The 22,283-nt window shown below is 42.7% G+C and overlaps 2 protein-coding genes across 8 annotated transcripts; one reads left to right on the top strand and one right to left on the bottom strand.

Annotated features, from left to right (window-relative positions):
• The first annotated feature begins 4,272 nt into the window (after positions 1 to 4,272).
• TMEM69 (transmembrane protein 69) lies at positions 4,273 to 9,475 on the top strand. Of its 3 annotated transcripts, none has more exons than XM_035123941.2 (3): positions 4,273 to 4,754; positions 5,845 to 5,900; positions 6,759 to 9,475. In XM_035123941.2, the coding sequence occupies exons 2-3, from the start codon at positions 5,856 to 5,858 to the stop codon at positions 7,467 to 7,469; spliced, it is 756 nt and encodes a 251-aa protein (XP_034979832.1). In that variant the 5' UTR covers positions 4,273 to 4,754; positions 5,845 to 5,855; the 3' UTR covers positions 7,470 to 9,475. The 3 variants fall into 3 exon arrangements, with proteins under 3 accessions (XP_034979832.1, XP_034979829.1, XP_034979830.1); XM_035123938.2 differs by having other exon boundaries at positions 4,274 to 4,967; XM_035123939.2 differs by having other exon boundaries at positions 4,275 to 4,627.
• Positions 9,476 to 11,586: 2,111 nt separating this feature from the next.
• Positions 11,587 to 21,606, bottom strand: IPP (intracisternal A particle-promoted polypeptide). 5 transcript variants are annotated; one of them, XM_035122943.2, is made up of 10 exons: positions 21,468 to 21,606; positions 21,098 to 21,203; positions 20,473 to 20,818; positions 19,370 to 19,801; positions 18,608 to 18,763; positions 18,316 to 18,483; positions 16,212 to 16,349; positions 15,191 to 15,313; positions 12,936 to 13,156; positions 11,587 to 11,811 (listed from the first exon to the last, which is right to left on the bottom strand). In XM_035122943.2, exons 3-10 carry the CDS (start codon positions 20,762 to 20,764, stop codon positions 11,587 to 11,589), a joined length of 1,755 nt encoding a protein of 584 aa, XP_034978834.1. In that variant the 5' UTR covers positions 20,765 to 20,818; positions 21,098 to 21,203; positions 21,468 to 21,606. The 5 variants fall into 5 exon arrangements, with proteins under 5 accessions (XP_034978834.1, XP_034978837.1, XP_034978836.1 ...); XM_060276938.1 differs by lacking the exon at positions 12,936 to 13,156 and having other exon boundaries at positions 11,674 to 11,811; XM_035122946.2 differs by lacking the exons at positions 21,098 to 21,203; positions 21,468 to 21,606 and having other exon boundaries at positions 20,639 to 20,758.
• Positions 21,607 to 22,283: the final 677 nt, after the last annotated feature.

Genomic DNA, 22,283 nt, shown 5'->3' with positions numbered 1-22,283 from the left:
CTTCCCACTGGCTTAATGGCTACCTGCTCTAACTAGATAGTAGTTAAGAGTATTTAGAATTTTTAACTCTTCAGTGTAACTGGAGCATGCATAGACTCATGTCTGTGTAAGCAGATCAGATTAGTATTTATCTTTGAGTAACAGGCTGCAGTTCTTAGGGCTGTGAAAAGACTGTGCGATTGCTACCCACTGAGCGCAAGATTCCCTGGGAATATTTTTCAGACCTACCTTTTATATGTGTCCTTAAATTCTATTTGTTCTATGCGTTTACCTCAAATATTTGGAGTCAGGGAGTGCCACCAAAGACTTCTACATAGGAGCAATCTGCCACTTTCCATTCCCAAAATGTTTGCAGATTCCTGCCCAACTACATTGCCATTCTCAGGGAAGACATGCTTTGAGCAGAAGGAGGTGCCAGTTAAGTTAAGAAGGGAAGACTGGATCAGCATCTTGTGAGGTTTTGAGGCGCTCTGAGACATAACAAGTTTGGCCTTGAGATAAGGAGTTGGAATGTTCATAGTTTACTGGCTCACGGCCAGGAATGTGCAGGTGTCTGGTGTAGTTTGTGTAGATGGAACTTGCCCTTGTAGGGATTTTTTATTATTATAGAAACTTAGAGGGGATATGGGATTCAACAAATGGGGAGAATTAAAAGGGAAAAGGGGAAGGACATAATGGGAATAAATAAACAAATAAGAGAGAAGGAGAAAGAGTTGATAGAAAGCCCCAAAAATGAAGATCTGCTGCAACAGATAAAGAGGCTACAAACACATCTATCAGACTTATTGAATACTGAGGTACAAAACAAAATTAAATGGACAAAACAAAGATACTTTGAACATGCAAATAAACCCGGCAGAATGCTAGCCTGGTTGAATAAAGAACAACAAACCAGTAGGATAATAAACAAAATTGTGGATGGAAATAGAGAAATTACGGAATCAAATCAAATTAAAAATTGCTTTATAAACTATTATAAAAAGTTATATAAAGAGGGAGTGAAGGGCGAGAAAGAAATACAAAAATTCTTAGGAAAAAATAAACTACCTGAAATTAGGGAAGCAGAATACCAGCACCTTAATGGAGAAATTCAAGAAGAAGAAATAAGGATCGCGATAAAGAAACTGAAGGAAGGTAAATCACCAGGGCCAGACGGGATTTCGGCTAATTACTATAAAAATTTGGAGGAAGTTATAGTACCAAAACTAAAAATAATCATGAATGAAGCCTTAGAAAAAGGGGAAATACCCGATTCATGGCAAGAGGCGCTGATAACTCTAATACCAAAAAAAGGTGCAGATATGAGCCTAGTAAAGAACTACAGGCCGATATCTTTACTAAATATAGATTACAAGATTTTCACTGGTATTCTGGCAAAGAGGCTGAAAAAACTACTGGAGAGGATAATAGGAAGAGAACAGGCTGGTTTTCTGCCAGGGAGACAAATCAAGGATAATATTAGAACAATTATTGATTTAATGGAGTATTTGGAAATGAATCCTAGTAAAAGAACTGCAATGTTGCTGGTCGATGCAGAAAAAGCGTTCGACAGCGTTTCATGGAGTTTTCTCCATGGAACGTGTGAAAGTTTACAACTAGGTTCAAAGTTCATGAACGGAATCAAAGCAATATATAAAAAACAGAAAGCAAAGTTATTGATAAATAATGAAGTTACGGAAGAATTTAGCATAGAAAGAGGGACCAGGCAGGGGTGTCCCCTTTCACCCCTCCTGTTTATTATGACATTGGAAACTCTACTAAAAATGCTGAAAGAAGATAAGGAAATTGAGGGAATAAAAATGGGAAAATACTCTTATAAAGTTAGAGCTTTCGCCGACGACCTAATTGTAATGACAGAAACACCAGAAAAAGGTATATTAAAAGCACTGGATGACATGAAAAAATTTGGGGAGGTGTCCGGTTTCAAATTAAATAAAGATAAATCAAAAATGATAACTAAAAATATGATTGAAAAAGAAAAGGAAGAATTGGCAAAACTCACAGGAATTAAAATAGAAAGCAAAGTGAACTATCTAGGGATATGGATCACAAATAAGAATTCAAATTTGTTCAAAGACAACTACGTAAAGAAATGGAGAGAAATTAAAAATAGTCTTGAGAAATGGAAACATATGAATCTTTCCATTTGGGGGAAAGTCTCCATGATAAAAATGATAGCTCTACCAAAGATCCTTTTTTTGTTTCAAAATATACCGATAATAATTGGAACTAAATATTTGAAGGATTGGCAGAAAGATCTAGCGGATTTTATATGGCAGGGCAAGAAGGCGAGGATGAAAATGGAGACGCTAACCAGTCCGAAAGAAGCTGGGGGTTTTGCATTACCGGACCTGAAAAGGTACTTTGAAGCGGCTTGTTGGACCTGGTTGAGGGAGTGGTGTATTCTAAAGACAACTGACACTCTGGAGTTGGAAGGGTACAACAAAATTTATGGATGGCATGGCTATATGATGTATGACAAGAGTAAAAACCACAAAGGACTTAAAAATCATACGATCAGGAGAGCATTATTAGAGGTTTGGGAAAGAACAAGAGAAAGAATAATAGGGAGAACACCCTGGTGGCTGTCGCCGCTGGAAGCGAATGCGACACTAAATTGTTATAAAAAAGAAAATTGGCTGACATATAGGGAAATAACCGAAAATGATAATGGAAATATTATACTGAAAAGTTATGGAGAATTGAAAGATAAAGGTGTATCTTGGTTGGAATACTTCCAAATTAAGGCAACATTTGAAAAAGATAAAAGAACTAGGGGATTTGAAAATAAGTCAACACGATTTGAAAAAGAAATCCTGAACAGTAATGAAAAACTACTTTCCAAAATGTATAGGTTATTAGAAGAATCAGAAACAAAATTCGAAGAGAAAAATCAAAATATGCGAAAATGGGAACAAGATATTGGACATGAAATAGATATAGACGATTGGAAGAAATTCTGGAGGAACAATATAAAGTTTACAGCCTGTTACTCTTTAAGAGAGAACTTTATGAAACTCCACCACAGATGGTACTTGGGACCGGACAGGCTAGCAAAGATGAATAAAAATATGAGCAACAAATGTTGGAGGTGTCAAAGCGCAGTCGGTTCCCTGTTCCATATGTGGTGGGCATGTCCGAATGTGCAAAAATATTGGGATATGATTCATACGGAAATTCAAAAGTTAATAAAAACATCTTTTCCAAAAAAAGTAGAATCCTACCTTTTGGGCATCCTGGGTAGTGATGTACCACAAGATAGAACCAATATTTTTCTATATGCGACAACAGCCGCCAGAGTGTTGATTGCTAAATATTGGAAAGGTACCCTTGTACCAACAAAAGGAGAATGGGTAAACAAACTGTGTGAGTATTTGGAGTTGGCGAAACTCACAGATATAATACGACAAAAACCAAAGAACAGGATAAAAAAACAATGGGAATGTCTAAATGATTATTTTAAAAAAACAGACAAGGGGACAAAAACATGGCTATGTTTGGAATAACCCTGTAAGGATAAATATTGTATATAAACTATAACTGTTAGATAGGTACAAAGGTAAGATGTTTATTAAAATATGTTCGACAGGAGAACGAAAATGTAACAAGAAATACTGTGCCGAAAGCGGTGGAAGTATTATGCCCTTGAGATGATTTCTCTCAAGTGGACCTTTAAATAAATCTTTTCTTTCCTTCTTTCTTTTCTTCCTTTTCCTTTGCTCTTACTTTCTTTGCCCACTACCTTTCCCTCTTCTACCTTTACCCTGTCCCGTCCCTGCCTTCTCGGTCTTTTTTCTTTTCTCCATCCTTTGTTCATATGTCTACTTCCTCCTCCCCCCTTGGTCCTATGCCCTTCTCCTCACCCACACCCCACGCCCTTCTCTTTCTCTCTTACCCTTTCTTTCCCTTTTCGATACCTTATAATTTTGATACGTGTAAAATACAACTGAATGTTCTTGGATTGGTTCGAAGATGTTGTGTAATGTTTTAACAAATTCTCAAATAAAATCTTTAAAAAAAAGAAAAAGAAAAAAAAAGAAACTTAGAGGGAGTAGTTATGGTTATACTGTGTTCAGCTCACACTGTGGGAACTCTGGTGAAAGGATGGTTATTTTGAGGACTGTAGAGATGTACTGTAGTTGGATGTGGATTATTTTTCTTATGGAGAAGTTGAGTTGGGATATAGCTAGTACGTACAAGGTTTTATGGAAAAGTGCAATAATGTTGTTGCCTGTAGATGGCGGCAATAGGGCCTTTCATTTTGGCCTTGCAACGCCATTAATTAAATGCGAGGAGGAGGATCCGCTCGTGCGTTGTTTAGTACACAAGAGCGGGAGTCTAGCCTCTGTTCCAAGCCGAGAGACTAAGCGCGACGCACGTGCACCCGGCGGAATTAAAGCAGGGGACAGGAAACGCCCTTTCTCCCGGCGGAGGGCGGGTTGTGTTTAGGTTGCTGTGAAGAGCTGCTGATTTTGGAGCAAAGCTAGGAAAACGCGAATTGCTCTGAGAAGGCAGAGTCAGTTTCCGGATCCGGGACAATTTTACCAAGCACGTTTTTGTAACGAAACAAAACAAATCCAAAGGCTTTGGATTGTGGGAAAGCTTTCTGTAAGAATCTACAAAGGCTGTGAGTCGCGTTTATTGTTTCTGTCACTTAGAGGTGAAAGTTATTAAGCAAATAGGTTGATGCTACAGCCCAAAGTGCCCACCGGGAGCGCCTTGCAACGCCCTCGATTTTTCCCTGCTACTAAAGGGTGAGGCTCTGTGGGTTTGTGACAGGCGCGGGACGTGGAATAAACTCGCGGAAAAGCAAAGTACTGACGGGGCCGGATGCTTAGAGAAAGGAGGAAGAGTGCGGTTCTGCATGCGAGGAAGTGCATAACGTGCATGTGTTACCTTTTGCTTTTGAGAAAGTTTGCACAAATTTATTAGGGATACACCTTGTCTGGAGCAGGCTATTGGACAAGGTAGGGCTCCTGATTTGTTCACAAGCTTAAAATTCTACAATGCCTTTAAGAAACTTGGCTTTGTTAAACATGTTTAGAATCTGAGTCTTCTCTTTACAGGGTTGTATTGAGAGGTTGCAATAATTTTGTATTGCCTCTGGCATTGCCTTTACCTTGGAGCAACTTGGGTGGGAGGGAAATAAATGGGCACATGCAACTATATCATATAGTACCGGTATATATTTTGTTTTGAATGTCTTTGCTTGTCTGACTTATATCCAGTGCAGTACTAAGTAAGCATCACATCGGTGCAGGATTCCTGCTTGTACAATAGGATTCGCGCTGCATGCCCCTTCATTTGTTCTGGGGTTTCCCAAACCCTTCAGGGCAGATTTGGGCAAGGTTGAGGCAGATGCAGGGGAAGGAAAGGGGGAGAGATTTCAATTTACACTGATGGGATGTTCACTCAGCACTGTACTGGATACAAGCCTGTGTTAGCTTCTGTGCCACTTTAATCTTGTTTTAATAGGTCTGTGGCGCTATCCACTGTTGCTGACATCATCCACCAACATACACAACCAAGTTCCAGCAAATCCTAAACATAACGGGCTTGCAAGCCCACAGTACCATGTGGTTCCCATTACTGGCTTGGTATGGCTGGAAATGATTTCATATATTCACACCTCAAGCAGCAGCTTTGACTGCTGGACTGTGTGGGAATTGACCTCCCAAATGTCTCTGGGATATTCTGAATTTCATCCACCAGTTCTAGTGCTGGATGAAAATTGAATCAGCATAGCATGCCACAACAGTGTGGTGGATCGCACCCTTATCCATGTATTATATTCCATGTGAGGTAATGCAAGAGCATATTTCACTAACCATCCCTGTCTTTCAGAATCTCTGAAAATGTTTCACCTTCTACAGCGATGTTGTTTCCAAGTTCCTTCCAAGGTAAAAGTCCAAAACAGTTGCATCTTGGTTTGCTTTTAGACCAGGCATCCCCAAACTGCGGCCCTCCAGATGTTTTGACCTACAACTCCCATGATCCCTAGCTAACAGGACCACTGATCAGGGATGGTGGGAATTGTAGTCCAAAACATCTGGAGGGCTGAAGTTTGGGGATGTCTGTTTTAGACCTGTCTATATATTGAAACTCTCATTGCTCACTAAAGTGAAACCTGGCTCGACTTCCGGTTTTACCGCTCCCCGCGACAGATGCGCTCCGCGGGTGCTCTATGCTGGAGCGATTGTTGGAGGGAATTAATATATATCTGTGGGAATAAATGTTACTTTGCAGCTTTTTAGAGGTGGAAAATTTAAAGAATGTACAAGTCTTGCCTAGGCGAGTTTCTCATATGTTGGTGGGATTTAACTAGCAATAATGGGTGGTATTCAGCTAAGTTTTACTCAGAGTAGACCCACTGAAACTAATGAACATGATTAAGTCAATTACTTTAAATGGATCTGTTCTGAGTAAAACTTAGTTGAATCCCTCCCAATATGCATAAGTTGTGGTGGGGAACCTTACTCCCTTGGACAAATGCATAAAAAATGGAAATATAAATCACTGTTCATTGCTAACCCTTAGCTGTACCAGAGGCCCCAATTAAGAACTGTAGCAAAAACAATGAAAAGTCTAATGGCACCTTAAAGACTAACACATTTTTAATGATATAAGCTTTTATGGACTATGGTCCACTTTATTAGATGCATGAAGCATCCTTCTGAAAAGTATGAAATACTGTAGTTGGTTCTTTAAGCTACCACAAGGCTGAGTGATGTGAAGTGTTTTTGCATTTGTAATTGCAGATGATGTATCTTCAAAGACTTCTGCAACCTGGAAGGAGTAAGGCAGCTGGCTCTCCTGTCCCTTTGGCTGTGCTGCCAAAATCACAGCTGCTTAGGCAGGCATCTGCTAGCATAACCAAGGCACGGGGTTTCCATTCTTCCTGCTGCATCTGGAAGAAGAAACAGCCTCCGGAACCTGAGCCACGACAGCTGGATTTGTTGCGATACGACATGCCCTCACTCAAGGACTCTCCAAAGCCTGCTCTGTATTTGGGCATTGCAGGATTAATTCCCTTTGTTTCAGTGCCATTGTTAATGGCTATCCAGGAGGTCTCCTACCCAGAGTTGGTGTTTGCTCAGATTGCATATGGTGCATCTATACTATCTTTCCTAGGAGGGATCAGATGGGGATTTGCTTTGCCAGAAGGCAGTCCTGCCAGTCCTGATTGGATTAATCTGGCTAGCAGTGTTGTTCCTTCAGTACTTGCCTGGTTTACTTTGCTTTTCAAAGATGACCTCACACAAGCTGGAGTCATGCTTATAATAGGGTTAGGGATAGCCTTGCATTATGATCTTAGTCTTCTTCCCACCTATCCCAAATGGTTTAAAGCCATGAGGGCAGTCCTGACTATAGTAGCCACAGTTTCTCTGATTATCACACTATGTCTTGCAAACATGTATCCAGAAAAACGACTAAGTCGTGATGCAAGTGAAATGGAAGTATTGAAATAAGCAACCAAAAATGCATTGGCCTGTCCAATGAGGGGACCTCTCTCCTTAGCCATTTTCATAATCTGTTTTACATGTTTCCCCCTCTGAAGAGTACTGTGAGGGAATGAGAGAAAGTTGGTTGACTTCTCTGCTTATGAACTTATGGCTGAATTTATGGACTGAAAGAAGAACAAGCTCCATGGAAGGGTGGATATTGAAGACCTAAGATGAATTAGCTAATTACAATTTAGTAGAGGTTGATAATGTTTCTGCTCTAATACGCAAATATGAGTTAGGGCATCTTCTTCCACGGGTAGGTGGCTGAGGCACTGCTGTGGAGCACATCTCTCCCTGTACAAGAAAATTACTTCTTTGAAAGTTATACCAGAGATAAGACTTGTGGAGACTTCTTGATAATATGGAACATTCTGATACACACTGAATATTGCAAGAACACCACAAATGTCCAGTTTAGCTAAGAAGCTTCAATAGCCATCAAATTCTTGTGATTTTAAATACTTCCGGGATGCTCAGCTGGAAGGTGTACTAACTGCATTGCTTTGTCCACAGGCTATTCAACTGCCATCCATCCATTGCTTTTTAAGCTACAAGTTGTATGCTTCTGTTTCTCTATATAGGCTAATTCTTAGTGAGTAGAATATTTTCCCCTTTCACAATTTTTTAAAACTGCTGTGGGTGAATTATTACTAGCCATAGACAATTATGTTATTTAATTAATATAATTCTACAGTTGTTAAACGGCAGTAAATCTCTTGTTTTAATGGAACTTGCTTTCTGCTGAATCCTGATCAGTGGGCTGCTAACGCGGAAGCCTGCAGTAGCAACCACTAGCTGGTAATAAGTGTTCGACCTCTGTGCAAATGTATTGGGATGGATGCTCAGTAAACAGCCAGTCTGGAAGCTCTGCATATTTAGTAGTACACAAATGGGACTTCTAGTTAAGGATGGTTAGACTGTGATACAAGTACACACAAGTCTCGCTTTCCAACACAGTGCATTCCCAGGAAATTGTTAGGCGAGTGTTTGCATATCAGGCTGATTTTTATTATTTCCTGTGGGAACTTTTCTAATCTGTGATTTGTCTAAACTCCCTCCCTGGTTTCTGCCCCAAACTGCTATAGCCAGCCATCAAAAGTCAAACAAAGGAAAAAATGATTAGTCTTATTTCTCCTGCTCCAATTTGTCCAATTTCTCCTTAGAAATAGGGAAGTAGACAGACAATGGCTTTTTGGATATCTGAATCAGCTGTTCATATAACAAGGTTTGGGTATAGTTCTTTGGGTTCTGATAACTGAGATTTTGGATAATTAGTGTTCCAGTAGCGGGACATGCATGTATTTTATTTATTTGAATTATATACCACCCTTCATCATAAGATCTCGGGGCAGTTCACAGGATAAAGTACAAGGTAAAAATGTATGTAAATATTTAAAACAAAAACAAAAAATCAATCCCTCCTTCTCACAAACACATTTAAAAGCTATAGAATATTAATCAACCAAGACTGGTTGAAGAGGTACGTGTTGTCTGGTGTCTAAAGATACATAATGAAGGTGCCAGGTGAAGCTCTGTGGGGAGAGCATTCTACAAATGGGAAGCTACTGCAGAAAAGGCCTGTTCTTGTGTTGCCACCCTCTGAACCTCATGTGGCAGCACACTGAGAAAGGCCTCAGATGATGAACGTGGAGTCTGGGACAGTACAGTCAAACCTCTACTTACCACCGCCTCTTATGGTTGTTCCAAGTCGCAACTGCGGCAAACCTGGAAGTAACCGGCGGGTTTGCTGCCATTTGCACATGCGCAGAAGCGGGCAATTGCCGCCTGTGCCTGCACACAACAGCGCCTCTCCCAGCAACCCGTTTCGACCTCTAGAACAGATTATGGTCACAAATAGAGGTTCCACTGTATATGGGAAGAAGCAGTCCTTCATGTATTTTGTGGGCCTGAGCCGTTTTAAGGCTTTATAGGTCAAAACCAGCACTTTGAATTGGGACCAGAAGCTAATTGACAGCCAAAGCAGTTGGGCCAGGATCTGTGTAATATACCCCAGTAGCAACCTGGCCGCCAAATTCTGCACCAGCTGAAGCTTCCAAACAGTCTTCAGAGGCAGCCCTATGCATAAGGCATTGCAGTAATCTAACACAGAGGTTACCAAAGTATAGACAACAGAGGTTAGGGGAACAGATAGGGGTGTAGCTGAGCCACCAGCCAAAGCTGATGGAAGGCACTCTGTGCTATCAAGGCCATTTGAACCTCAAGCAAAAGGAAAGGATCCAGGAGTACCCCCAAGCTATGTACCTGCTCCTTCAGAGGGAGTGTAACCCCATCCTCTCAGCCATTTGGTCTAAGTCAGGGGTTCCCAACAAAATTTTCTCGAGGACCCCTCATCGAGCCGCTATTGTGACAAGGACCCCCATTAATTCCTAATCCTAAAATTAAAAAGTGAGAGCCAAATTAAGAGTCTTTTTATATTTTATATTTTTAACCAACGGTCCATTTTTAACATTGCGAACTGTAGCTTCCGCGAAAAACAACACTTTGTTTACAAACACTACTGTTTTGCAAAGAGGCAGCGCGCGCCAGGGAGGAGGGAGGGGAATGGAGAAGACAGGGTACCTGCGCAGTAGTGCACAAATGAAGCCGACGCGCGCAAAGCATCTTGGGGAGGTGAGCGTTAGTAGAATGCGCGCTCTGCCTCTTTGCAAAACAACGGCATACAGCAGAACTACTGCCTCTATCTAATTCTAGTTTTGCGCTAGACTCTGCTCATGCAGGAAGCGGCCATAACAAAAAATCTGTTATACGAAATATATTTAATATATTTTTTATTCTAAGAGCATCTTGCGGACCCCTGTGGCATAGCTCGCGGACCCCTGGGGGTCCGCGGACCACCTGTTGGGAACCACTGGTCTAAGTTGCCTCAGTCTTCTTTGGATTGAGCTTCAGTTTGTTGGCTGTCAACTAGTGGGTGCAAGACATCGGTCCAGCACATCCAGTGCCTCACTTGCAGATGCAAAGGAGAAGTAAGAGTTGTGTGTCATAAGGCAGAGAACTGTTTTCCACTGACACGATAATAGTATTCAGCCATAAATAGTGATGCTTCTCCACAGATGTAACTGTGTATGGGGTAAGGCGCTACAAAGATGGAAAAGGCATTTATGATATAACATATGAACTGGTAGGTTACCATCTGATGTTAGATCATTTTGCTACTGCCATTTCCCTCTCTCATCCAACTCCTTTATTGTGCTTGTTTTTATTACTTTTAACTATTTGTTTTTACCATGGAAGCACAGGGCATGATGTGGATCCTTTGGAAGTCACACTGGGCAGTCTGGAAGGAAATGTGAAGACAGATTTGTTTTTGGTTTTTAATATTCCAGTTGTCTCCTGTGTTAAACAGTCCTACATAGCTAAGTATGCATATGTGGAACAAAAGCCCAGAGCCAAGGGCAGATTCTTAATACCCAACATGAGCCAGGGAATGGAACATTCTTATCTGTAAGCTGCCTTGAGTCCCATCAGGGAAAGAGGTGGCATATATATGTACGTACGTATAAATAAAGAGTGAGATGTAAACTACTTTCATTTTGTAAGCAAGTTTGACTTATTCCTAAAGGCAATGAGCAGCTAAAACAAAAGTCCCAAACAAGTACGTAAAGAATAGCTCCATCATTTTGTTGCATTTCTCCAAGGAAACTAATTTAGGCTATGGAAGGCCAAAATCTGCTCATAAATAAATAAATAAATAATATAGTGGATTTTCATGAGAATAAAACTGTTGCTTAGGATCCCCGTTAAGAAGTAATGTGGTTAGGACAATTTCAGCCTTCTTCACTTCAAATGCAGCAAGTCCAATTGCATTCTGATTGTGTCTTGGCATGTGACGAACAGCAGAGGGTTTCCCAAGTGTCAAGGGCAGCAACCAACCATCAACAAACTGCCAGAATCACCCATGAAGTCTGTGCTGCACATGGAGAAGCATACGGTTTCTATAGAGCCTGTGAACAGAAGTCTCCAAATTCGATCTTTCTTAGAAGGTGCCCAAATTGTCACCATTCCTAGAACACTTTAAAACCCACTCCCCAATCTTCGTTGTTTTTACGTGTTCTGTTCTTCAGAGCACTGCCACACCTCCCTCACAGCGGCTGGTGATCATGTTAGCAATTTCAGTCCAAGTATCCAAATGCGGATTATAAACCTCCACAGAATCTGATGTTACTGGGGCAGCTGAATCATAACTGGCAGTCCTTCCTCCAATGGCGTAAAGGAGGCCATTCACAGCTACAACGCATACTCCAGCTCTTGGGGTCTTCATTGAAGCAACTTCTACCCATTTCTCCTAATGAATGAAACAAATAAAAAAAAATGTTTTCTATGTAGTATGTTCCTTTCCAGAGATGTGCTTTAAATCTACAGTTAGCAGGCGTAAAGAAACTGTAGGAAGGTCTGTGTTGAGCTGACCATTCACCGTATTCTTAGTAGTGGCATTCCAATTAATCATCATCATCCTTTTATTTATTAAATTGATATACTGCGCTATACTAGGCATCCCCAAACTTGGCCCTCCAGTTTTGGGACTACAACTCCCATCATCCCTAGCTAACAGGACCAGTGGTCAGGGATGATGGGAATTGTAGTCCCAAAACATCTGGAGGGCCAAGTTTGGGGATGCCTGCCCTATACCCACGGGTTTACTACCGGTACTACTTTTTACTATTATTGCTACTGCATTTCGTTTCTATCTTTCCTCCCAAATGAGCCTAAGTACAGAACCAGGAGGTGGCAATTATTCAAATTAATTCTGAGTAAAAACGAGATGGGGAAAAATGAATATTTGCACATTCAAAAGCAAGTGTATCATGGTGTCACAACAGGAAAACAGAAGGACTGTAACCCCCATTAGTTACTACTTGGCATATTGGCATGAGATTTTATAGTTACTAGCCTACTTATTATGACCTGGGATGTAGGACCCTTAGGCTATATATAGACATAAGAACCTCCAGCAGCATGTGAAAGTTTCTTCTGTGGGAGGAGCTCTACTTTCCCCAAGCATCTGGTTTTCTTAGACTTAAAATATTGCTCTGGGCAAGAGTGGCTTTGTGACAGCCAAAATGGTCAACCAGACACTTTGCAGAGGCGAGTGGCTTCATGGCTGCCACAAGAACTAGTCAATTAATACGCTACCTAGTTGGCTTCTTATGAAAACAGGGGAAACTGGATATTCCTAAATGTCATTCAGTTGAGAAGTCTAAACTAAGTATAGGCCAACATCAGGTTCATTGCTTTAACTATGTGCATGTGAACATAATCACACACACACGACTTCAGCTGCATTGGGGGACTGATGAACGCATTATCGACAACTTCATTTCTTTGTACCTATCAATGAGACAAACTACTGCAAACCAGCATAAACGACGAATACACATTGGAATCCGATTTGTGGGAACTGAAACCTACCTCTTCAAAAGAGTATTTCTCAACACTTGGAAGGGCATCTTCAGTCTCGTTCCAACCTCCAATAGCATAGATACAGTCATTCAGAGCAGCCACACCCAGATATGCCCTTCTGGTGCCCATTTCAGGGAGTGCAGACCAGCGCTTAGATATTGGATCATAGGCTTCGACAGAACACAGTTCTATTCCTTCATTACTAATGCCCCCAACAATATAAATTAATCCTGGAAATGTAAGGAATATCTATTATACCTATGCCACATCAGCACCGTTGGTATTCAAGGATTTCTAGGAAACATGCACTGTGGACTGTAATCCACAGCCCAGTAATTCCCAAGAATTTCAGTGGTCTTCCTTGTTGGACTGTACTTGAATGAGTGGGTTGTGGGTTGCAGTTTGAAGTTGCTTTCTAAACAATCGGCTCTTTTGCACAATGCAACAAAATTGTTGCACATACAGGTGAAACTCGGAAAAGTAGAATATCGTCAAAAAGTGCATTTATTTCAGTAATGCAACTTATTATTTTTTAATTTTCTTTTAATTTTTACAAATGCTTTCTTTTGGAAATCCCACAGTAGTAAAACAAATAGTTACAACAATACAAAAATAAACAAAAATAAGCATCACTATTACATTTCATTAATTACATTCCATTTATAATTGACCCCCCCCTAACGACAAATAATTACAATTACAACAAAGGCTTGACATATCTTGCTTTGCATGTCATGCATCTATCTCATATATTGGTTTCACCTTTTAAGTTGCGTTACTGAAATAAATGCACTTTTCGCTGATATTCTATTTTTTTCAGTTTCACCTGTAGTCTGCTCAATGTGCTTCAAGAGAGCACACCACTTGTTAGGTTATCATTTTTTTCAAATGTTCACCTCAATTCTATGCATGCCTACTCAGAAGTTAGTTCAATTCAAATGGGACTTAATCTGAGGTAAGTGTGTATACCACATGCAGCCTTCCATGTCTCTTTACCTGGCCCCTAGAACACTCCATAAGCCTTGAAATATCCTGGAACCAACTTAAGGGCCTTGTAAATTAATACAAGAACCATGAACCTGACCTGATAGCCTATGGGCTAGCTAGTGCAAGCTTTTGAGCACCCGAGTTACGTGCTGCCGATAGTCTGTCCCCATCCACAATCTAGCTGCCGATAGTCTGTCCTCTCCGCAATCTAGCTGCAGGGTTTACCACAAGTTGGGAGTGCCGGACCAGCCCAAGGGTAGTCTGTGACAGTATCCTATATAATAATATGCAAGTGTCTCTGCATCCAGATTCCCTGTGTCCCGTTTTCCGCGCTACTGAACACGTGCCCCAGGGACACAGGGATTGGACGCAGAGACTGCACGCACACACACACACGCTCTCCCCACCCCACCCCCTACCCCTCTGCCCTGCACTGGTTCAATAAGCAGTTAAAACAGAGGACACCAGGTGGAAGGCAGGAACAGGCAGCAAGGCTCCTAATCAGGGCAGGCCCTCTCTCAACGTGCCCAAGGGCCTGAGGAGGAAGCCGGGACGACCAAAAAATCGAGGCCCCGGCTTCTCCTCACTAACAGGCCCGAAATTGAGGCCCAAACAGCACAAGCAACCGGGAGACCCCCGCTGGGCCGGAACGGCCAGTAACGGCGCGGGGAGGCCACCGAATGCTCAGCGCCAACCGCGGGACCCTCAGAAAGTGCCGGGGCGGGCGCAAGCCCCCCGGACGGCAAAGCTCCCTCCCGGACGCAGCAGGTGACTGAAAAACAGCCGCGGAGGCCAACAAAAGTAGCGGGAGCCACCCCCACCCCCCCAAAAAACTGGGCGTACACCCCGGAGCAGCCGCCTGGGCCGTCCAGGAGCCAGAATTCGGCCACTGGGCCCTGGCAGCAGCAGCGCTATTGACGGGGGGAAATTAGGAACCAAACGGCAGGAGCAAAAAGTGCACGAAAACAGGGTGGGGAGGGATCCGCACTCCAAACACAAGCTTCGGAGGGAGTAAAGGAATAAATAACCCCCGCACCCCCCAGCCGAGCCCGGGCTGTAAAGGTAAAAGGGGTTTCGGAACGGGAAAAAAAAATTAGGGATAAATTAAGGATCAAAGGGAGGGGGGGAAGGAACAATCAATTAGACAAGGAATAAAAGCCCCCCACGCGCCGCTGCCACCGAAAAAGGCCGAATGTTCTAGCGCCCGTTTATTAAACGGGCTGAGTGGCACTAGTTAACAATAAGTAACAATTATTCAAATATCCAAGCCCACTCACCTTGCATTTCACAGCACCCAAAATTGTAGCGCGGCACAGCCATGCTGCCCACCACTTCCCAGCTATTCTCTTCAGGATCAAAACGTTCAATCGAGGTGCCAATCTCTGCTCCAACCCAGCCTCCTGAAAACCAGAGTAAGTTTGAAGGCAAGGAATAGAAAACATTGTTAAGATTTCTATCTTCTTGAAGCAGCTACAATGGCAGCTGAGCCAAAAAGGCTATCTAATGTAAAGGTGGCTAGGGCTGATGAAGTTGGAACCCAACATCTGGAAGGCCAGATTGCTAGAGCAACATAAATGTATCTACAAAGCCTATAGGCTGTCCGGGGCTGTATTACTGAAGCCTGATTTTCTGCAGCAGTAAACTATTTTGGACCGTAAACTGCCTCTGTGTGGTGACAGTAACTGGAGGCAACTTCTGCTGTGTGAGTATCTCACCATCTCTGTTAGCAACAGCTAGCGTTGAAACCCCCCAAATGGGGAAGGGGCTGAGCCAGCACGGGATCCATTGGATCCTGAGCCAACCCTGCTGCTATCACATGATAGCAATTTGTCCAATCCAGGCATCTTCACTGAGCCAAGCTTTATTCTTGCACATTTTCCCTTGTCCCCTCAGGGCTTTCTTTTCCTGCATTTCCACTTTCCAGGGCTATAGATGTAGCACTGGCTGCACCACCCCATCTAGCCCTGCCCTGCAAGCCAGAGGACAGGACTGCAGCTTAATATCTCTGCAAACTGACTGGAGACTCCAACAGGACAGCAAGCAAGTTGTATGCAAGGCAGCTCTCAGCCACGTCACCAACAAATACTCCAGGCTTTGGAATCTTCAAGAATTTACTGAAGGAAAACATTTGTGTTTGGCTACTGAAAAAAGGATACTTTACCAGATAAGCTACTAATTAATTGCTACCATACACATTTGGGTGTTTTCTACAGTACTATTTTCTACAGTACACAACATTAATGAAACTTGGCCCCTAGCTTAAGGAGGTAATGGATTTTGTAGAGTCAAAGGACTTGCCAAAAGCATAGATGGTACCATAACAAGCACACACTCCAAGCCCACAGCGAGGATGGTTCATAGATGCTACAGCTGCCCACTGTTTAGTAATAGGATCGTAACGTTCAGTACAATCAAATATCATAGAGTCTTTTTCACCTTAGAAGAGAGGCAAGAACATAGAGAAGTTAAAACATATTTTGTATGCTATCTCTTCAAAATATCAATCAACTAATAGCAGAATAGTTCATCCATTTGAGCATCTCAGCATAGTTGCAAGATGCAATGCTCTATTTCTGAAGGCAAAGGTCCTTTCCTTCCCACAATGCCCAATCTCTAAATGGGTTCTCTGATGCACAGGTACCGCCAGTCAAAACTGGGTTGACTTTATCTTCAAAATACAAGTTATCCAGCGTAAAGGAAAATGTAAATCATACCATCTTCTTTAAGTAATATGCAATAATTGCATTTCTGCAAAATTCAAACTACTGAAAGGTTTGAGGGATTAAATTGCAAAAGGAAGAAAAGTATGCAGCAGGAACAGCAATGGCAGGATGTTAATTAATAGGACAGTGAGTATCCTGCAAGCACAGGATGGAATGCTTCAACAGTTAACAGTATTTACAAAACTTTTCATTTCACACAGCAGAAATCTGTATACTACAGATGCCCTTAGAGTTTTCACTTTTGGCAGAAATTTTACCACATCCTTAGCAAGTATAACTAAGATAAGGCACAGCTCCACTTTTGGATGCAATGCCTCCTATAAGGGCCTGGTGTTCCAATTTATAAATGAAAACACTTTGCATGCAGAAGATTCCTGGTTCAAATCTCTGGCACCTCCTGTTGAAATGATGAGGTAGGTGATGTAAAAGACCTCTCCCCACCTGAGAGTCTGGAGAACTACTTCCAGTTAGAGTGGAACTGCACTAGGTGGACAAATAGTCTGACCTAGTATAAGGCAGTTTCATACATTTCCTTAAACCTACAAAAACAGCTGCCATTGAATGACAACAAGCAATCATATTTTTAGTAGTAGTGGCTGTAGAGCAGGAAAGACGATCATTTGAAGCATCTACGTTTATTTGGCAACACAAATTTCTGGTAGGTTTCATAGTTGTTTATATGCATATATAAATAAAACAGGGACCATTTAATGCAAAGCAGTAAACCATTTAATGCAAAACTATGCTTTAGTGCTATGTGGATCAGGATGAAGGAGCTGAGAACCAGCTCACACACTCAACACCCTCCACCCCCAATGCAGTAAGGAGATGTCCTTCTGCTAAGTTTAGTTTAACTTTTACAGAATCCTATCTTAGTGTAACGTCTGAACCAGGGATCCTGATTTAAAACAAACTTAAGATTCGTAATATGCTAATTCCAAACCACGGTTACAAAGCCAGCTAATCAGAATTAGTTTTAAGTCAGGATCTAAACTCCTTCAATGTGTACCTCCCAGCTGCATGGGAGAAGCACTCAAGCTCGATGCATCACTCAAGCTCATCCATATAGTACTAAACCATGGGTTGTGTGTGTATGCAAGCGTGAGAGGTGATCATACAAAAATATGTAGGCTTCAGGAAGGTAAAAGCAAATGTGATCAAAGTTTTTTCTTCCTCTTCCTCCTGCCACCCTGAATAAAGTACAGGGGCTCACCCAGTCTCCTCTAGAAAAAAAAAGAGATATTCAGGGGTGGAAGGTACAATGGAACACAGAGAAAAGTCATTGATCTTTTTACCTTGATAACCCTATATGTGAGTGGAACTACAGCTGTGTGTTTGACTACATACCTATGAATGTCTGCAATCAAATACACATGTATATGTTAGCAAGACAATGAATAGGTTTATGTCTGCATGGTGCAAGGACTGGAGAAGTCTGGGAAAGTGGCCTGTACCAAGTTCCCACCCCCCCAGGAATCCCAAACGGCAAGGCCCAGATATTTTCGCTGTCATACTCAGGACATCATTGTACCTTTTGTATACTGTGGCTTTAGAATGCTACATGTTGTCTCTAGGCGAGTTCCTTCCTTTAAGTGAATAATAAGAAAGACCTGTGGCAAGTACTAAAGAGCAGCCTATCCCCCACCCCCATCCCCATAAATGCAATTCTTTCCCCTTACCTCCAATAGCATAGATCATTCCTCCGACTACTGCAACTCCCAGCCCATTTCGAGCCTGGTGTAAAGAAGACACAGTAGTCCAGTACTGACTGAACGTGTCAAAACGCTCCACACAACTGAGAGCTCTGCTGTCACTCCAACGGCCTCCCTGCAAGCGAGTATATCCACCTATTCAAAAAACAGAGATGGCAGGTCCCATAAGCAGCTCCACAGGCTCTTCTCATGCAACGTTTCTCCAGCAGTTCAGGTTCTGAAGAGACATGAAATGCTAACGAGGAGACAGGATTCTTACCTACTGCATACAGGTACTTCCTGGCTTTCCTCCTGGGACGCGCCTTTGCTGCCTGCAGGAAACTGCTAACCTTGCTCTCCTTTGGAGATTTACATACTTCACAATATTCTTTTAACAGGGTTTGAAGGGCCACTCGAAGGCTGAAATCAGGAACCCCTCGAGAAGACAAAAGCATAGGACAATCAGTGATAGTCAATCTACAGATGAACCAGGTGGATGTGTAGTTTTTAGCAATTACATTGTTACTGCTTTATTGCAGGGCTTGGAAACCTCAGGTCAGGGGCCAAATGTTGTATTTTTTTTATGTTGTTAGGTGCCTTGAGCATGGTTTGAACTGTGGAAAGGCGGCATACAAATAAAATTATGTGTGCGTGTATGTATCCAGTGTTTCCCTGCCTGTTAGAAGTAAAATGCCACCACGTTCTGCCTCATGTTGTGAGGTATTTTTAATGGATCTACCCAGTACTACCCACAGCTGCAAACTTCCAAAATGATTTTCAGCTTTATCACAGGCCCCAATATGGCAGGTGCTATATGTAATAGTGATTCCAGGCCTAAATGCTAATGGGAGGTTTTGGAGCTATGCTGGGATGTCAGTGTTTCTAGTTGTAAAGGCTTCGCAAAATTAGTCCAAAGAGCCCATGATGAGTCACTGAGTGATGTGAAAAGATATACATATTTAGATACAGAGTTATAGTACGTACACACACACACACACACACACAGAGAGAGAGAGAGAGACACTACCCTACACTGAGTTACCTTCTATGTATTTCAAGAGTCTTTGTGGGGGTAACAGTGGAAATCGAACTGTATCCAGTATTTCCACCACGTGTTTCTTTCTTCTCCCCAGGTCCTTCAGAATCCATTGCATTGCAGCTATGAAAACCTGGTACTCATCTTCTATGCTCAGTTCCTCACTTCGCAAGATCTTAATGAGCTGGTCCTTTGTCAGAGCCAGGAATTCCTCTCCGTCCTGGATCTCCAGGAAATGGGCATGGATGTAATTCTCTGTGAATTCTAGCAGATCGTGACAGGCAATTTGCTCGGAGAACTGGAAGAGTCCAATGCAGTTTGAAGGATCAATCTGCCCCTTCAGAAATTCACAGCAAAGGTCTACCACTTCCGTGAGTTGGAACATGTCTGCTGCCACAATCAACTCCTGGACATTACTTTCACCAATACTGACTATGCCTAAACACACAACAGAGAACTATTTCAGCTGGTACAAAATCTTGCATACGGTTTGATCACAAAAATTGTGAATGTCCCTTGAAGGATACTACTGGAGTACATTATTGCCACGCTATGAATATCTTACGGGGAATATCATCAGCCATCAAAATAATTAACTGATCAGGAAACATTACAGCACAGGCACCCTTTTTAGTAAACCAAATAGCACAGATTGAATGTTTTCCCCCACCCCACTAAACGGATGATAAAACAGCTAATGCTATGGTAATTAGCTAGCTCTCTTCATAAAGAATTGCAAATGTGTCTCAATTATAACTTCAAACTGGGAACATAGACATTGACGAGACTAAATGTTCCTCCTTACCCCTCCCCAAACCCCAGCACATGGTTAGCATGACAGAGAAAACTAGATTAGAAGCCCTCTACCTCACATTTTATTTTTTCATGCAGAGTGGACTTCTCTTATGGATGAATATTCAGTCAAGGGAGCTCCTCATATGAACTCTGAAGTGTTACAATGAAGACCAATGAAGACCCTGTGACATAATTTGGGGAGTGCCTGTGATGTAGTCAGTGAAAAGTTATAAAACAGCACATACATTTGATTCACAAGCTCCAGGATACTAAGGCATTGTCACAAAGCATAACAAGGTCTCAAAAATGTCTACCTGTGTAAATAAAGTCCAGCAGGATCTGAAAGATGTCAGCCTCCACACCTAGGATCCGTACAACATCCTTTGAAGACTCTTTCATCCCTCCTGCAAACAGAGCTGCAAAATAAGGACTGCTTGCAGCCAAGACAAGCCGGTGGACTTTAAATACTTCTTCACCAACCTGGAGCTGCACATCACAGAAGTGCTGCCCACATCTCATCTTGTTGATCTGGGCCAGTATAAGACGAGCATGCCTGTCTGCCAAGAAGGGGAATTCGCTGGTGTTGGAACAAGGCACACAAGCCATGGCAGGATCACAGAGAAATGGAGTGAGTGATGCCCATCATCCCCCAATGATGATCTAGGAAGGACAAGAAACCCTTTGAAAATGAAAGATCTAATAACAGGGTTAGTACTGAACATAATTTTGAGTGACAATAACATTTCCCCCCCTTTAATAAACTAAGGACGCTTCCAGGTCTGATCAGCCCGGATTTTAGTTTCCAAATAAGCCTGTTTAGGGGTGCAGCCCTAATCTAATTTCACCAAAAGTAACGTGACACAACACAAACAACATTTACCGTATCTGTTGTGGTACAGTACTAAGAAGGCCTGAGAATGAAATCTCTATTCATTTTACCTGCATCACTTCAGGAAAATAGATGGGGACCTTGTCATATCCTCAGCACGACAATCAGAACAGGAATACGGAATCGGGAAAAGAAGAAGTGGTCTGGGTGGCATTACTGAAAGGGAGCACAATATTAATGGAATTAGCACTTTGCATACGCTCAGAGACAAGCTTCTGTTTCTATGTTACTATGCTCAACTACAGGTCGAATTAAACTAATCGGCACTCAGGTCTAAAGCAAAGAAAGGCTGACGCAGTGTGGGAGAACTTAATAAATTTATTGCATGTAATACTTCAAATTAACAGTCGGGGCGGAAGGCTATCAAAACACGGGATTGCCTCGCGCGTTCATTTGCGCGCAACGGACGGCAGACACTACCTTCTTCTTCTTTTCCACTCATCCATTCATGGTCCTCTCCTGATTTCCCAACAACTTTTGCGTCCGCCCCCCTCCCCGTCCTTTCCGGCACCAGAGAAAGCTGGGCAGAAGCGTCCATTCAACGCTCTCCGGGACGGGAGATACCACTGCGCATGTCTCAGGGAGCCGGAGACGGGCAGGAGAAGGAAGGCGCCTCTTGGCGCTTGCGTATTATAGACTGTGAAGGCCTTTGCCCATAATAGAAGAAGGGGAGGGTCGAAGAGAGAATGCGCGGAAGAGAACGTGATTGTGCGTACGCGAGAGAACGCTGCGCCAGCGAGAGAGAAAGGCATCCATTCGTTGTCGAGGCAGGATGATCCTCTCAGAGCAGGCAGGAAGAAGCCGGGCTCGCTTCTCCCGCTGCCCGCCCTTCAGCCGCAGGAAGGTGGGCGGTGGGGCGGCCTCCCTATTGGTTGGGACCGGGAGAGCTGAGTGACAGCCATCAAATCAGGAGCAGCAAACCAAGGCGCAAGAGAAGCGGTTTTATTTAATGGTCGTGGTGCTGAAAGTCAAGGGGTAGAGTTACTCTGCCCTCCCCAAGTCCAAGATATCCCATAATAGCAGAACAGTAACGTGGGCGGGGCGAGGGGGGCGATTGCCCGCGGCGCACATTTCTGAGGGTCGCAACCCCATGACACCATCGTTTAGGACTCCTGAGTGGCAAGTCCCAGGCCTCGCCCACTCAGCTTCAGAGCAGAGTTCTGCCTCATTTTGTCAACCCCTTTCTCTATCTTATCATGCGACCTCTTTTTGGACACCAAAGAATCCCTGTGTTTC

The sequence above is a fragment of the Zootoca vivipara genome, chromosome 7 (assembly GCF_963506605.1).
Source record: "Zootoca vivipara chromosome 7, rZooViv1.1, whole genome shotgun sequence".
NCBI lineage: Eukaryota > Metazoa > Chordata > Lepidosauria > Squamata > Lacertidae > Zootoca > Zootoca vivipara.
Note: the sequence above shows the minus strand (reverse complement) of the source record. Positions and strands in the feature narration are given on the sequence as shown.

Coding starts and splice junctions, on each gene's coding strand:
- IPP (XM_035122943.2), bottom strand. CDS start 20,764: ATGGCTTGTGTGCCTTGTTCCAACACCAGCGAATTCCCCTTCTTGGCA. Junction 18,764..19,369: donor ACTCTTGAAATACATAGAAG/GTAACTCAGTGT, acceptor TGTCTTCTCGAG/GGGTTCCTGATTTCAGCCTT. Junction 11,812..12,935: donor AGAAATACTCTTTTGAAGAG/GTAGGTTTCAGT, acceptor TTCATTCATTAG/GAGAAATGGGTAGAAGTTGC.
- TMEM69 (XM_035123941.2), top strand. CDS start 5,856: ATGTTTCACCTTCTACAGCGATGTTGTTTCCAAGTTCCTTCCAAG. Junction 5,901..6,758: donor GTTTCCAAGTTCCTTCCAAG/GTAAAAGTCCAA, acceptor TTGTAATTGCAG/ATGATGTATCTTCAAAGACT.